Source organism: Cherax quadricarinatus, chromosome 48 (genome assembly GCF_038502225.1).
Source record: "Cherax quadricarinatus isolate ZL_2023a chromosome 48, ASM3850222v1, whole genome shotgun sequence".
NCBI lineage: Eukaryota > Metazoa > Arthropoda > Malacostraca > Decapoda > Parastacidae > Cherax > Cherax quadricarinatus.
The window spans coordinates 8,535,414-8,552,858 of record NC_091339.1 but is presented as its reverse complement, the minus strand read 5'-3'; the positions used below and the strand labels follow the sequence as shown (position 1 = coordinate 8,552,858).

The 17,445-nt window shown below is 39.0% G+C and overlaps 1 protein-coding gene across 4 annotated transcripts in view; it reads left to right on the top strand.

Annotated features, from left to right (window-relative positions):
- Nucleotides 1-13,203, top strand: part of LOC128697283 (zinc finger protein 271) — a 36,107-nt gene extending 22,904 nt beyond the window's left edge. For all 4 annotated transcript variants that reach the window (XM_070094865.1, XM_070094863.1, XM_053788914.2 and 1 more), the window contains one exon: nucleotides 8,097-13,203. In XM_070094865.1, the coding sequence (XP_069950966.1) occupies nucleotides 8,933-9,928 (996 nt within the window). In that variant the 5' untranslated portion in view covers nucleotides 8,097-8,932 and the 3' untranslated portion in view covers nucleotides 9,929-13,203. The remainder of the gene's footprint in view (nucleotides 1-8,096) is intronic.
- Nucleotides 13,204-17,445: the final 4,242 nt, after the last annotated feature.

Here is a 17,445-nt window from a genome sequence, read left to right as displayed (position 1 = left end):
TCCAGCCTTCTCCTCGCTGCAACATTCATCACCCATGCTTCACACCCATATAAGAGCGTTGGTAAAACTATACTCTCATACATTCCTCTCTTTGCCTCCAAGGACAAAGTTCTTTGTCTCCACAGGCTCCTAAGTGCACCACTCACCCTTTTCCCCTCATCAATTCTATGATTCACCTCATCTTTCATAGACCCATCCGCTGACACGTCCACTCCCAGATATCTGAATACATTCACCTCCTCCATACTCTCTCCCTCCAATCTGATATCCAATCTTTCATCACCTAATCTTTTTGTTATCCTCATAACCTTACTCTTTCCTGTATTCACTTTCAATTTTCTTCTTTTGCACACACTACCAAATTCATCCACCAATCTCTGCAACTTCTCTTCAGAAGCTCCCAAGAGCACAGTGTCATCAGCAAAGAGCAACTGTGACAACTCCCACTTTATGTGTGATTCTTTATCTTTTAACTCCACGCCTCTTGCCAAGACCCTCGTATTTACTTCTCTTACAACCCCATCTATAAATATATTAAACAACCACGGTGACATCACACATCCTTGTCTAAGGCCTACTTTTACTGGGAAATAATTTCCCTCTTTCCTACATACTCTAACTTGAGCCTCACTATCCTCGTAAAAACTCTTCACTGCTTTCAGTAACCTACCTCCTACACCATACACCTGCAACATCTGCCACATTGCCCCCCTATCCACCCTGTCATACGCCTTTTCCAAATCCATAAATGCCAAAAAGACCTCTTTAGCCTTATCTAAATACTGTTCACTTATATATTTCACTGTAAACACCTGGTCCACACACCCCCTACCTTTCCTAAAGCCTCCTTGTTCATCTGCTATCCTATTCTCTGTCTTACTCTTAATTCTTTCAATAATAACTCTACCATACACTTTACCAGGTATACTCAACAGACTTATCCCCCTATAATTTTTGCACTCTCTTTTATCCCCTTTGCCTTTATACAAAGGAACTATGCATGCTCTCTGCCAATCCCTAGGTACCTTACCCTCTTCCATACATTTATTAAATAATTGCACCAACCACTCCAAAACTACATCCCCACCTGCTTTTAACATTTCTATCTTTATCCCATCAATCCCAGCTGCCTTACCCCCTTTTATTTTACCTACTGCCTCACGAACTTCCCCCACACTCACAACTGGCTCTTCCTCACTCCTACAAGATGTTATTCCTCCTTGCCCTATACACGAAATCACAGCTTCCCTATCTTCATCAACATTTAACAATTCCTAAAAATATTCCCTCCATCTTCCCAATACCTTTAACTCTCCATTTAATAACTCTCCTCTCCTATTTTTAACTGACAAATCCATTTGTTCTCTAGGCTTTCTTAACTTGTTAATCTCACTCCAAAACTTTTTCTTATTTTCAACAAAATTTGTTGATAACATCTCACCCACTCTCTCATTTGCTCTCTTTTTACACTGCTTCACCACTCTCTTAACCTCTCTCTTTTTCTCCATATACTCTTCCCTCCTTGCATCACTTCTACTTTGTAAAAACTTCTCATAAGCTAACTTTTTCTCCCTTACTTCTCTCTTCACATCATCATTCCACCAATCGCTCCTCTTCCCTCCCGCACCCACTTTCCTGTAACCACAAACTTCTGCTGAACACTCTAACACTACATTTTTAAACCTACCCCATACCTCCTCGACCCCATTGCCTATGCTCTCATTAGCCCATCTATCCTCCAATAGCTGTTTATATCTTACCCTAACTGCCTCCTCTTTTAGTTTATAAACCTTCACCTCTCTCTTCCCTGATGCTTCTATTCTCCTTGTATCCCATCTACCTTTTACTCTCAGTGTAGCTACAACTAGAAAGTGATCTGATATATCTGTGGCCCCTCTATAAACATGTACATCCTGAAGTCTACTCAACAGTCTTTTATCTACCAATACATAATCCAACAAACTACTGTCATTTCGCCCTACATCATATCTTGTATACTTATTTATCCTCTTTTTTTTAAAATATGTATTACCTATAACTAAACCCCTTTCTATACAAAGTTCAATCAAAGGGCTCCCATTATCATTTACACCTGGCACCCCAAACTTACCTACCACACCCTCTCTAAAAGTTTCTCCTACTTTAGCATTCAGGTCCCCTACCACAATTACTCTCTCACTTGGTTCAAAAGCTCCTATACATTCACTTAACATCTCCCAAAATCTCTCTCTCTCCTCTGCATTCCTCTCTTCTCCAGGTGCATACACGCTTATTATGACCCACTTCTCGCGTCCAACCTTTACTTTAATCCACATAATTCTTGAATTTACACATTCATATTCTCTTTTCTCCTTCCATAACTGATCATTCAACATTACTGCTACCCCTTCCTTTGCTCTAACTCTCTCAGATACTCCAGATTTAATCCCATTTATTTCCCCCCACCGAAACTCCCCTACCCCCTTCAGCTTTGTTTCGCTTAGGGCCAGGACATCCAACTTATTTTCATTCATAACATCAGCAATCATCTGTTTCTTGTCATCCGCACTACATCCACGCACATTTAAGCATCCCAGTTTTATAAAGTTTTTCTTCTTCTCTTTTTTAGTAAATGTCTACAGGAGAAGGGGTTACTAGCCCATTGCTCCCGGCATTTTAGTCGCCTCATACGACACGCATGGCTTACGGAGGAAAGATTCTTTTCCACTTCCCCATGGACAATAGAAGAAATAAAGAGGAACAAGAGCTATTTAGAAAAAGGAGAAAAACCTAGATGTATGTATATATATATGCATGTACATGTCTGTGAAGTGTGACCAAAGTGTAAGTAGGAGTAGCAAGATATCCCTGTTATCTAGCGTGTTTATGAGACAGAAAAAGAAACCAGCAATCCTACCATCATGCAAAACAGTTACAGGTTTCTGTTTCACAGTCATCTGGCAGGACGGTAGTACTTCCCTGGGTGGTTGCTGTCTACCAACCTACTACCTATATATATATATATATATATATACATGTATATATATATTATATTATATACTGTATATATATACAGTGGACCCCCGCATAACGATATTAATCCGTTCCTGAGAGCTCATTGTTATGTGAAATTATCGTTATGCGAATGAATTTTCCCCATAAGAAATAATGGAAATCAAATTAATCTGTGCAAGACACCCCAAAGTATGAAAAAAAAATTTTTTACCACATGAAATATTAATTTTAATACACACAAACTGAAAAAGGCATGCACAATGACATGACACTTACCTTTATTGAAGATCTGGTGATGATTGATGGGATGGGAGGAGGAGAGAGTATTAGTGTTTAGAAGGGGAATCCCCTTCCATTAAGACTTGAGGTGTCAAGTCCTTTTCTGGGGTTACTTCCCTTCTTCTTTTAATGCCACTAGGACCAGCTTCAGAGTCACTGGACTTCTGTCGCACAACATATCTGTCCATAGTGGCCTATACCTCTCGTTCCTTTATGACTTCCCTAAAGTGTTTCACAACATTGTCAGTGTAATAGTCACCAGCACGGCTTGCAATAGCTGTGTGAGGGAGATTTTCATCCATAAAGGTTTGCACTTTCAGCCACATTGCACAGATTTCCTTAATCATTGTAGTAGGCAACTTCTTCAATTTCTCTCTCCCCTCCTCCAAACCAGTTTCCTCAGGTCTGGCCTCTTGCTGTTGAAGTTGATCTAGCAGCTCATCAGTGGTTAGTTCTTCATTGTCCTCCTCCACCAACTCTTCCACATCATCCCCACTAACCTCCAACACCAAGGACTTTCCCACTGCCACAATGGATTCCTCAACTGGCATACTCCTCTCAGGGTTAGCCTGAAACCCTTCAAAATCCCTTTGGTCTACACATTCTGGCCACAGTTTCTTCCAAGCAGAGTTCAAGGTCCTCTTAGTCACTCCCTCCCAAGCCTTACCTATAAGGTTTACACAACTGAGGATATTAAAGTGATCTCTCCAAAACTCTCTTAGAGTCAGTTGAGTTTCTGAGATCACTACAAAGCACCTTTCAAACAGAGCTTTTGTGTACAGTTTTTTGAAGTTTGCAATAACCTGCTGGTCCATGGGCTGCAGGAGAGGAGTGGTATTAGGAGGCAAAAACTTGACCTTAATGAAGCTCATGTCCCCACAAAGTCGCTCTGCCAAGTCTGTAGGATGACCAGGCGCATTGTCTAACACTTAAGATCTAATTTCTTTTCAATTAGGTAATTTTTCACAGTGGGGGCAAATGCATGGTGTAACCAGTCATAGAAAAAGTCCCTAGTGACCCATACCTTACTGTTTGCCCTCAACAGCACACACAAATTAGCCTTGAGGATATTCTTTTGCCTGAACGCTCTGGGAGTTTCAGAGTGATACACCAATAAAGGCTTCACTTTGCAATTACCACTAGCATTGACACACATTAACAGAGTAAGCCTGTCTTTCATAGGCTTATGTCCTGGGAGTGCCTTTTCCTCATGAGTAATGTAGGTCCTGCTTGGCATTTTCTTCCAAAACAGGCCTGTTTTGTCACAATTAAACACTTGTTCAGGTTTCAGTCCTTCACTGTCTATGTACTCCTTAAATTCATGCACATATTTTTCAGCTGCTTTGTGGTCCGAACTGGCAGCCTCACCGTGCCTTATCACACTATGTATGCCACTACGCTTCTTAAATCTCTCAAACCAACCTTTGCTGGCCTTAAATTCACTCACATCATCACTAGTTGCAGGCATTTTTCTAATTAAATCCTCATGCAACTTCCTAGCCTTTTCACTTATGATCGCTTGAGAGATGCTATCTCCTGCTATCTGTTTTTTGTTTATCCACACCAATAACAGTCTCTCAACATCTTCTATCACTTGCGATCTCTGTTTCGAAAACAAAGTTGCACCTTTGACAAGAACAGCTTCCTTGATTGCCGTTTTCTTGGCCACAATAGTAGCGATGGTTGATTGGGGTTTACTATACAACCTGGCCAGCTCGGAGATAGGCACTCCACTTTCATACTTAGCAGTGATCTCTTTCTTCATATCCATAGTAATTCTCACCCTTATTCCTGTAGGGTTGGCACTAGAAGCTTTCTTGGGGCCCATGGTCACTTATTTTGCAGGTGAAATTACTAAAAACGCTGTAATAATACGAAATGTTCCGATTGTATGCTTGTGTTTGACTGCGGAGGCTGGCTTGTAAACAATGCCACCGGCGGAACAAGTGAGGCTGGCTCAGGCTGCACATGGACGTGTCTCGGACGAATTGCGTTGAGCGAGTTTTTTAGCGCTAGGGGAGGCAAAATTTTTGCATTAAAATGTATCGCTAGGCGGATTTAACGTTATGTGATGCCAACGTTAGGTGAGGGTCCACTGTGTGTGTGTGCGTGTGTATATATATATATATATATATATATATATATATATATATATATATTGTTGAGATTTTTGGCCTTACCTGCCGTGTTTATTATATATATATATAATGAACACTTAGCTGATAAATGACAGCAAATCGTCTACACAGCCGCCCCTGCAGACGAGGTCTAGAAGCTGTCGAAACCATCACAACAGTGGGCTGTCAAGAGATACAATTTGTAAGTATAAATTACCCCTAGGGGGTGTTATGTCAGCATATTTCATTCGATGATGGCTGATGAATACTTACTTGTTTGGACTCAAAAGTCCACACCTTACTGCCGATTATAGGTTGATTACAAACTCCTTGTGACTCAAGAATTGCGCAATCCCCCGATCTACAAGAAATTCGTAACATACCTTGCTCTTTGTAACGTGAGCTATGGTGTTCTCAACACCTTCGACAGATATCGGTGACTTGATAGAAGCTGAAGTGTCCTTGGATGTCCACGTCTTCCATTGTCTAGGAAACGCACACTGGTACACTATGTTCCACAAGATTCGTCTTTATTGTTCACAATGTATCACAAGAGAAGCTGATCACACTTCTCTAAGTGTTTGTGTTAGAGACACTTTGTTCACACTAACGCACAGATCAGTGTTCTTTGCTGGTTATCCTGGCGTCAGTGTGACTCTCTCCAGAGTCAAAAGTAATCTGGCCAGACGCCACAGCGCTCCATGACGTCTCTGCCCCCAGCACAAAAAAAACGCTGACCTAGTACCTTGCATCCTTGTCACCTCCTTGATGAAGCAAAGCAGAATGTTTGTTTCTTGCTGTCTTAATCATAAACAACAATGTACACTATCTTTACTATGGTAATAAAGTGGGAGTAGGATTTTCCTTAATTGTCCTGCTAAAGTAAGAGATGCACTGTCTCTTATAAAAATACACTTTGCAACACTGGACTGCAAGGAGCAGAGGTCATTTGACCACGCATACGGCATCTGTGATCAATTACTCACTCTAGCAGTAAACAAGACGCTCGCCCCTTCTAGTGGCCCCTCAGGGCTGAAAGGGCTGAAGGGGGCTGAAGGGGGCTGATACCCCCCTCCTGGAGAAAATTTCTCCACATATATATATATATATGCATATATGTATATATATATATATATATATATATATATTTATATATATTTTTTTTTTTTTTTTTTTTATTATCACACTGGCCGATTCCGACCAAGGCAGGGTGGCCCGAAAAAGAAAAACTTTCACCATCATTCACTCCATCACTGTCTTGCCAGAAGGGTGCTTTACACTACAGTTTTTAAACTGCAACATTAACACCCCTCCTTCAGAGTACAGGCACTGTACTTCCCATCTCCAGGACTCAAGTCCAGCCTGCCGGTTTCCCTGAACCCCTTCATAAATGTGACTTTGCTCACACTCCAACAGCACGTCAAGTATTAAAAACCATTCGTCTCCATTCACTCCTATCAAACACGCTCACGCACGCCTGCTGGAAGTCCAAGCCTCTCGCACACAAAACCTCCTTTACCCCCTCCCTCCAACCTTTCCTAGGCCGACCCCTACCCCACCTTCCTTCCACTACAGACTGATACACTCTTGAAGTCATTCTGTTTCGCTCCATTCTCTCTACATGTCCGAACCACCTCAAATATATATATATATATATATATATATACATACATACATACATATACATATATAGTTTTTAATACTTGACTTGCTGTTGGAGTGTGAGCAAAGTAACATTTATGAAGGGGTTCAGGGAAACCGGCAGGCCGGACTTGTGTCCTGGAGATGGGAAGTACAGTGCCTGCACTCTGAAGGAGGGGTGTTAATGTTGCAGTTTAAAAACTGTAGTGTAAAGCACCCTTCTGGCAAGACAGTGATGGAGTGAATGATGGTGAAAGTTTTTCTTTTTTGGGCCACCCTGCCTTGGTGGGAATCGGCGAGTGTGATAATAAAAATAATAATAAAAAAAAATATAATGTGTGCATGTATGAGCATGTGTGTGTATGAGAGTGAGTTAGTGAGTTTGTAATCAATTTGTGTTTGCAGGGTTGAGACTTGGCTCCTGTGTTTTTGTGTGTATGTGTGCATGCTTCCTTTTGTAATTGCTTACATGCTTTTGTAATTGCTTACATGCTTTTGTGTGCATAAGAGTGTATGCACAAGTGTGCATTTACATGCTTATTTCTAACACCAGTTTTGCTTTTTGTCTTAAACACAGATTATATAATATAGGGTAATAGAAACATCAGTCTCAGTGTTGTGTCAAAATCTTAGAAGTATTTACTTCAAACACTTAAGAAATTGCTTCAGTCTTTCGTGGAGACAGAATATTTGAGGGATTTTATTTCTTTAACATTTATTATACAAATTTATTTTAATGATGGAATAAAACATAAATTCACGTATGGGCTAAAGAACCCAGATATTTTAGAAAGGAGTTCATATAGAAAATATAAAATCAGTATTGTAAGTGCCTTTCGCATAAAGATTATGAAGTGACTATGAAAGTTAATCCTAAGACAATAAATTTGACATACCCAGCTACTTCATGCAGCAAAATTATAATTTCCATTTTTTCCAAAAATCCAGTTTGAGGTAGGGAGACATTTGTCAAAAAAAAAAAAATAGTTAAATAATGTAGAAAAAAATATGTTGAAGGATTTTGGCTCTTGATGGGAAATATGTTTATCTTATACAACTTTCCAGATACAGCATAACAACTTCAGGAAGAAGCAGGAGCATCACACTCTAGGAAATCCTCCAATGAAGTAGCTCAGCCACTCCTGAGTTGTTACAGACACATTTCTTGCAACCTGCTTCCACTTGGATATATCAAGTAGTTTTTCTCATGTGTTGGTTACACACTGTCTGGCCTTGGTGTAGTTCGAGCATAATTAACAAGCATTCAGATATTTCAAATAATTTATGAAAGTAAAAGAAATACATAAAAATCTATAATGATAAGGAAATCATTGATATAGAAGACAAAAGTTTCAGTGTTTGTGCAAAAATAAATAAGAAAAGCTATATTTGAATTGACAGAGTTTTAAGTGGCTTTTTCTCTGATACTCTTAGGGTAAAACACGATGTTTCATGATATGGCACACAGGTATTCATTGTGTTTAAAAAAAGTACAGTAAACCCTCGATATAACGGACTAATAGGGGTGTCCATTACATCAAAATGTTAAAAAATAGTAAAAAAGTGCAATAAGGTACTCCATTGTATACCTAATATAGTAGTGTTCACACAGTTTACAGATATACTGCTATAAACATTGAAAATAAACAAGTTAAAATTACAATTTAACTAGTAGATTTTACCCATAATTTTACAAGTCCGTTATACCAAGGTCCGTTATATCGAGGGTTTAATGTAAAATATATGAAACCTGAGTCGAGAAATTATTTAAGTTTGTCACAAGATACTTTAAAGATAAGTTAAATCTACTTCTTATGGGAGAGTGTCACTATCATTGTTCTCTGTAAAGAATTTTAAAATAAACCAGCCCTGGTGAAACATACAAGAGTTTATGCAGGAATATGACCTCGCTGCTACGGTTCCAGAGGCATTTCTCGCCCAGTGATTCGTTTATTGCTGCAGGAAAGAAACCCTATCAGTGTTCATTGTGTAAGACCATTCTTTCCAATAAAACAGATTTGGTACAACATTTACAAATTCATAAAGGAAAGCAACCATATCAGTGTTCAGATTGTCTGAAAGAGTTTTCAGATAAACTAAAGCTAGAAGAGCATTTATTACTTCATGAAGAAAGGAAACCAGATGAGTCTTCAGTGTGCCTAAAAACCTATAAAAATAAATCGGCTATAGAAAAGCACGCAGATGTCCAAACAGATAAGAAGCAATATTTATGTTCCGTGTGCTTAAAGGACTTCTCACACAAATCAGATCTAGTTAAACATACAAGAATTCATACTGGAGAGAAACCCTATCAGTGTTCAGAATGTCTAAAAGTCTTTTCACAAAATTCACATCTAATACAGCATATGAGAGTTCACACAGGAGAGAAACCTCATCATTGTTCAATGTGTCTAAAAGACTTTTCACATAAATCAGCTCTCATAAAACATATAAGAGTTCATACTGGAGAGAAACCATATCAGTGTCCAGAATGTCAAAAAGGCTTTTCACAAAATTCCCATCTAGTACAGCATCTAAGAGTCCATACAAGAGAGAAACCCTATCATTGCCCGGAATGTCTAAGAGAATTTTCACACAAATCAGCTCTAGTAAAGCATATGAGAGTTCATACAGGAGAGAAACCATATCAGTGTTCAGAGTGTCAAAGAGACTTCTCAGATAAATCAGTTTTAGTAAAACATATGAGAGTTCATACTGGAGAGAAACCATATCAGTGCTCGGTGTGCTATAAAACCTTTTCTCATAAGTCGGCTTTAGAACAACATAAGAGAGTTCATACAGGGGAGAAACCTTTCCAGTGTTCTGAGTGTCTAAAGGAATTTTCACAAAATTCAAATTTACTAAAACATATGAGACTTCATTCAGAAGAGAAATAAAAATTGAGAGCAGAGCAGTATTTATAAGTCAATCATATTTAGGTCTGGAATCCCTACCATATTCTGTGTAACAGAACGATGAATCTCTCTCATTTGGCTGAATATTTGTAAAAATGCTGGATTTTTACACAGAGTTGACAGGTGTCTGGATATACTCTAGAAATTAGCTAGGATTGAAATATGAACCGACAGTTTTCTCAGCGAGGAACTATCGGTTCCCATTAAACTGTTAAAACTACTTACTCAACCATACTCCTTTGAGAGAAATAACATATATGTTTGAAAGTTCATTCAGGAGAGAACCATATCATTGTATGGAGAATCTGAGAAATTTTTGGGGTGCATACATAATCTGGTGAAATATATCAGTCACTGGAATGTATATTTATAATTATAGACTGTAGTTAATCAACAAATGATGAAGATAATGCCTTTCTTGATCCTCCTTTCATCTAGATGTATGTTGGGAACTTGTAGAAGTTCTGAACTCTTTATATTTTAGTAGTACATCACAACTTGAGCCTGGAACTGCAAAATAGCTGTAGAAGATCACATCTAAATTATACCTTTAAATACATGGCTATAATTTTATCAAATACATTAGCAGAGCTAATGGGTATCGAGTTTCAAATGCATAAGATAAGTCTCCATGTGTTTGATATTGAAAGTCTTTCACACACTGCATTCTTGTAGATTTCATCCATAGTCACTTCTTACTTTGGTCAGCCATAAAAGTCACCAAATGTTGCTGTTTGTGTTTACTTATGTTTTTAGCATATGTACACCAAGAGTGCTTTCATCATTTTCGTAGGAATTAAAATATTCTTGAGTGGTGGTGTACAGTTGAGGTGCAGCCTTACTGGCCCTCATTTATTTATTTGATAGGCTTTAAACCTAACAAACTGTTAAATTTAGTTAAATCTTTCATCTGTTCATGATGATAAATGCCTTTGCTTTATAACAATTCAAGCTGTGTTCCTTAGTAGTATATTAGTAACTTCTTTGTAACCCCATTTTTTATACTGAATGCAAATACAGTTGAATCTCTGTATCCTGACCCTGTTAAGCCAGAAATTCATGGTGGTGAATTGATAATTTCTAAATGTTAATAAAAGTTTTCTCTTACAGTTAAACCTGTAAGACCTGCCTAGCATGGGCCATAGGCCTACTGCAGTGTTACTTTCTTATGTTCTTGTGTAAGAAAAGTGTAAAAAATACTTTTCCCGTGAGATGAACGTTGACCTGGACTATTAAATATGGTCTGGTATCACCAACAGTCGTGTGATGAGAGAGGGGTGCAGCATCTGCAGTGTATATCTTGGTGTTCATCCAGAGCAGTCATGAGAGACATTATATAATATACCCTCAGCTAGGCTGTATACTTGATAATTAATTTTTATCATTTTTTTTGTGGTGGTATGGTAACTAATTGAGGCTGCAGTATCATCAGCAGCCTAAATGGTGTCAAGCAAGATATCCATTGTATTGCTACATAACAACAATTAAGCCTTAAAAGTTATAGGCCAATAACTACAGTTGCCTCCACTGCTTGCAAGCCTTAAAAAATTGTAATGGCCATTAAATAATTCTGACTATGATGCTGTGGCAAACTAAGGATAAGGTTTATCATAACAGCAATGATGGCAGTGCACACATTATTAAAACCATGTTTTAAGGCCCAGTTTTGCAATGAATTACAAATTTTCACAAATTATTTAAATTAATACATCACTTGTTTCAAAACAATTGGAGAGGAAATACTGTGCCAATTAAAGCTTGGACTGACAACAATACTTTTTCATACCTTGTAGTGTACAGTACAGTGAACCCTTCATAAAATGGAATAATGAGGGGAAGGGGATGTCTCCTTTAACAAAAACCCATTATATTGAAGGTTTCCACTTAATTGCTTGGCTATCAGATACAAGCAAATGCCCAATAAAACAGACTTTGTCTGCTGGAATAAACTAGTGTACAGTACAGTATTACACCACAGTACTGTACAATACAGCTGTACCTGAAAAAATTAACTAAAAGTACAGTACAATAATTTTTGTTACCTTTTCTTGTGGATAGATGAGCTTACAGGTGTACAATTTCCCATGTGGTCTAATGGTGACCCAGAATAATTTAATCTGATTCAGAGGAGCTGTAAAGCTCTAGCAGTATCAATCCTTTAAAGACCATGGCGGTGCTGATTTACCAGTGACTACGAGCTTCAAACAATGCATACCCTTAGCATTACTACGGCATAATACTGAGAAGTGGTTTTACTGAATGGCCTTTGCTGAGCCTATGGCCTGGTGGCTTTTCCTCATGCTGATAGACTAGAGTGTGAGAAAGTAATATTGCCAACCAGACCAGTTTCATTAGCATTATAGAGTCGAGATAGAAGGATGTCTTAATCATTAGCATTATAGTCAAGATAGAAGGATGTCTTAACTCTACTTCAAATCATTTAGTAATACAGCCTCTCCTCACTTAGCAACGTATTCGTTTACCAATGACTCGGACTTAAAATGGGCTCTCTGACCAGTATGTATACCTAAATAATGTATATTAGAGCTGATCTCCTCTACTCTGTTTATTATGATATACAGTACACTACTGTATATTGTAAGGAGGGGTGTTAATGTTGCAGTTTTATAACTGTAGTGTAAAGCACCCCTCTGGCAAAACAGTGATGGAGTGAATGATGATGAAAGTTTTTATTTTTTGGGCCAACCTGCATTTGTGGGAATCAGCCGATGTGTTAATAAAAATATACTGTATAAACATTTAAAATGTACTAAAAATGTTATGAATGGTGCAACGGTGACATTAAAACAATATCAAAGATGGTTGACACAAACCCACTACCTTTATACTATGCTCCTTGCTTAGCAACGAATTCGTTTACCAACGTGGTCTTAAGAATGGAACTCCATTGTTAAGTGAGGAGAGACTGTAATTATAATTCTTCAGTATTTGTGCTTGGTTGTTACAAATAAGAAATAGCAGTGAGAATGAGTATGAAGGTAACAAAGATGTAGTGTGTTATAATATGATGTAGTGATGAACAACACTATATGGAGTACGAACTGTTATCAAATATTCCTGTGTCTTCTACAGTGATATATATAAACTATTTATGTTTCTTGGTAACTGAGGATATATGCTAAAGTTAGAAGGCAAGAAATTTGCCAGGTACAATATTGAGTATTATTATTCATTCCTCTGTTTTGTCCCTCACTTGGGCTCTGGTTTCTCCTAACTCATAAAAAAGAAATTTACAAGCATCTTTGTTATACCTGACACCTTTTTCCTTGGTCTACAATTAAGACAGTGACAGTACTGCTGCTTCAGATCCTGTACGTGATGCTTATTGACCTTATTATATTCATAAGAAGTCTCCACAATGGGTTCTGTTACCTCTACATGAGGTGTATGGCCCATGCACCTGGTCATAATTGTTTACCCTTCAGACCATTAAAGCTTCAGGTGTGCTGTGCGATTATTGTGCTAGCCAAGTGATCTTGACAGCAACTGGCCCAAGTGTCACTTGCTATTTTTGGCATGATGGGACACATGTAGTGCAAATTAATGATGCTATTTGAGCAGAAAACTCTAGAAAATTGCAAATTGTAGATGATGAGCCTGCTATTGCTTTCAGACATGCTGACCTTAATACTTGCTGTTGAGGTCATTCTTCTGCCTTTCATTTGTTTATTTACTAATTCCACAGGTATTATTTTCAAGAACAACTGCAACAGCTACCCATCTTCAAAGAAGACACTACACCTGCAACAGTTACCCATCTTCAAAGAAGACATTGTAACTGCAACAGCTACCCATCTTCAAAGAAGACACTGCAACTGCAGCAGCCACCCAGCTTCAAAGGAGACACTGCAACTGCAACAGCTACCCATCTTCAAAGAAGACACTCAACTGCAACAGCTACCCATTTTCAAAGAAGACACTACAACCTCAATAGCTACCCATCTTTAAAGAAGACACTTTTATCCATCCTACATGAGTACAATGTCTACAAATGTTCCCTTCGCTTTATGTGGATTCACTATGTGTAATATCACTCATAGGTGGCAGCCTTATTGCTACCAGGAACTCGCTTCATGCCATAAAAATTCACTCATGCGATTGGAGACAATGGTCTCTGTGTGTTTTCACTTGATGCAATCACTCATTACAGTACCATTTCATATTTAACCAATATTACATTAAATATCACTTAACTAATGTATTGTGTTGTATCATGTCATTTGCCTCACCCACTAAACATGTCCAGGAGACATGAACCAGTGTCCTCCTCTGTTCTTACTAACACTGGGGGAGACAGTGAGATAAGGTGGCATTGAGGGAGGGAGGCAGTGAGTGGAGGAGGAGGCAGTGAGTGGAGGAGGAGGCAGTGAGTGGAGGAAGAAGTGAGTGAAGAAAGCAGTGAGTGAAGGAAGCAAGTGTATGAGGAGAGGCAGTGAGTGACACTGCTACCAGTCCAGGACAGACCACCCTCCTGGGGTATCAGCCAAACTCCCCTTTCCTTGTTCTTCCCCTCAGCTGGAGCAGGGGCCTCCTACCATGGCTCCCAGGCTACCCACCCACCACTACACCTCACCAACACCCCTCCTCTCCTACACCAACAATTCATTCAATTCAAAGTTTATTCTCTATAAGGATTACAATGCTGAGTTTACAGAAATTTGGTTATTGTTTGGTTTACATGTAGTAAAATTGTGATTACAGAGTGTACCTCTAGAACGCTTAGCATGGCTAGGCATTTCGGGCATACTTAGTTTTATTCTTAATTGTAAAATATTACAAATTATGAGGTAAGTTGGTATTATGGCTAAGTGACTAAATACTAGTTTGTGAGTTTAGCAATATGAATGCTTTTGTTTTGGCACAGTACTAGCCCTTGTGGCTTAGCGCTTCTTTTTGATTATAATAATAATAATAATTTGGCACAGTACATAGTTTCAGTATTGGAGTATCACAGGATTCATTATTTTAAGACTGAGATTAATATTTCTGTGTATGGTCAAATGAGTGAGTGAGTGTAAGTGTGAACCACCAGGTGGTATTCGTGTAGTTAGTTGACGGGGTGTATCAGGGAGATAAGATGTTTTCTAATGGTAGTTTTGAAGGTGATGAATGTGTCTGCAGTTCTAGAGTTCTCAGGTAGGGTATTCCAGATTTTAGGGCCTTTGACATACATTGAATTTTTGTAAAGGTTTAGTCGGACACGGGGAATGTCGTAGAGATGTTTGTGTCTGGTGTTATGCCTGTGGGTTCTGTCACAACTATCAAGAAAGCGTTTTAGGTCAAGGTTGATATTAGAGTTTAAGGCCCTGTAGATGTAGATTGCACAGTAGTAAGTGTGGATGTACTGAACTGGGAGTAAGTTTAGATCTATGAAGAGTGGGGCGGGGGGTGTTGCCAGGGATGGGATTTAGTGATTATTCTTACTGCAGCTTTTTGTTGGGTTATTATTGGCTTTAGGTGTGTTGCTGCAGCTGATCCCCAAGCACAAATAGCATAGGTGAGGTATGGATAAATAAGTGAGTGGTATAGTGTGAGAAGGGCATTTTGTGGCACGTAGTATCGTATCTTGGAAAGGATCCCAACCGTTTTGGATACTTTTTTGGCTATATGCTGGATATGGGTGCTGAAATTCAGGTTGTTGTCAAGGTATAAGCCTAGGAATTTTCCCCCATTATTTCTGGTAATTAGAGTGTTGTCAGTCTTAATGTTAATTTGTGCATCTCCTGCTCTGCTACCAAACATAATATAGTAGGTTTTGTCAGTGTTAAGCGTAAGTTTATTGGCTGTCATCCAAGTCGATATTTTAATCAGCTCCTCATTCACAATGGTGTTGAGGGTGGCAAGATTAGGGTGAGAAATGACATAAGTCGTGTCATCAGCAAAGAGAATGGGTTTCAGGTGTTGGGATATGTTTGGAAGGTCATTGATGTATATGAGGAAGAGCAGGGGACCAAGGACACTTCCCTGCGGAACTCAAGTATCAAGTGGCCGTGTTGCTGATGCTGTGTCTTTAATGGTGACGTACTGATACCTATTAGTAATGTAATATTTGAAATAAGCAAGCGCATGGCCTCTTATACCGTAGTGATCAAGTTTGTGGAGTAGGATGTCGTGGTCTACTGTGTCAAAAGCTTTTCTTAGGTCAATAAAAATTCCTAGTGGATATTCCTTATTTTCCAATGCTGTGTAAAGCAGATCTAGCATTTTTATGATTGCATCATTAGTGCTTTTATTTTTCCTGAATCCAAACTGGCAGGGGTTGAGTATGTTTTGAGCCGTTATAAATGAATACAGTCTCCCGTGCACGAGTTTCTCAAAGATTTTGGATAGCAATGGTAAGTTAGATATTGGCCTATAGTTGTTTAAGTCTGTAGGGTCACCACCTTTATGTATTGGTGTAACCCTTGCCATCTTGAGTAGTTTCGGGAAGGTGCTAGTCTCTATTGACTTGTTAAAAAGTAATGAAATAGCATGCGAAAGGACATGGGCCGCTCGCTTGTACAGTAATGGTGGGACATGAGACACAATAAAACTACAGTTCTTGACCAATCTTAAAAAAAAAAATGTGAGGCCTTCATTCATGCATAAAAAGAATAACCACAAAGTATGAATGCATCTGGTAAAAAACTAATTGAGAAAAAATAATGAGGAAATAAGTCACTTTGATTTTTTAGGGTTATCCTAGGTAATCTACATGTGCTGATATATATGATAATTTATTTAACTCTTATGTGTACCTATACATTACTTACTGACTTGGTAAAATCTGAGAACGAATCCCTGTCTATTGCAATTACAGTAGAGCCCCGGTTTTCATAATTAATCCGTTCCAGAAGGTTGGCCTAAATCTGAAATGGCTGAAAACCAAAGTAATATTTCCCATAAGAAATAATGTAAATCCAATTAATTCATTTCAGACACTCAAAAATATTAACAAAAAATAAATTTTATAGGTAATAACTATAGTGTTGCAGCTCTTGAGTGGTTAGTACATTCATTACTTACCTTAAAATATTTGTAGTCTTAATGTAGGGCGAGAGGTTTACCTGGAGTTTACCTGGAGAGAGTTCCGGGGGTCAACGCCCCCGCGGCCCGGTCTGTGACCAGGCCTCCTTAGGTCAGTGTCCCAGGATGTGACCCACACCAGTCGACTAACACCCAGGTACCCATTTTACTGATGGGGAACATAGACAACAGGTGGAAAGAAACACATCCAATGTTTCTACTCTGGCTGGCCTCTTCAAGGGGGGCTCCTTGGCGTGGTGAAGAGGCTCTTGGTCTGAGGAATTAGCCCTGTCGGTCTTCCTCAGACCGAACCTAATTACCCCCCATTCTCCCCTCCCCTATCCCATCCTCCCCATCCTCCCCTTTTTCCATTCCTCCTCCTCCTCCTCACCCCTCCCTTTTGCCCTTCCTCTTTTTAGCCTTCGTGATTTCTCCCACAGGCGCGCTAGTTCCTAGGTAGGGGAAAGGACACC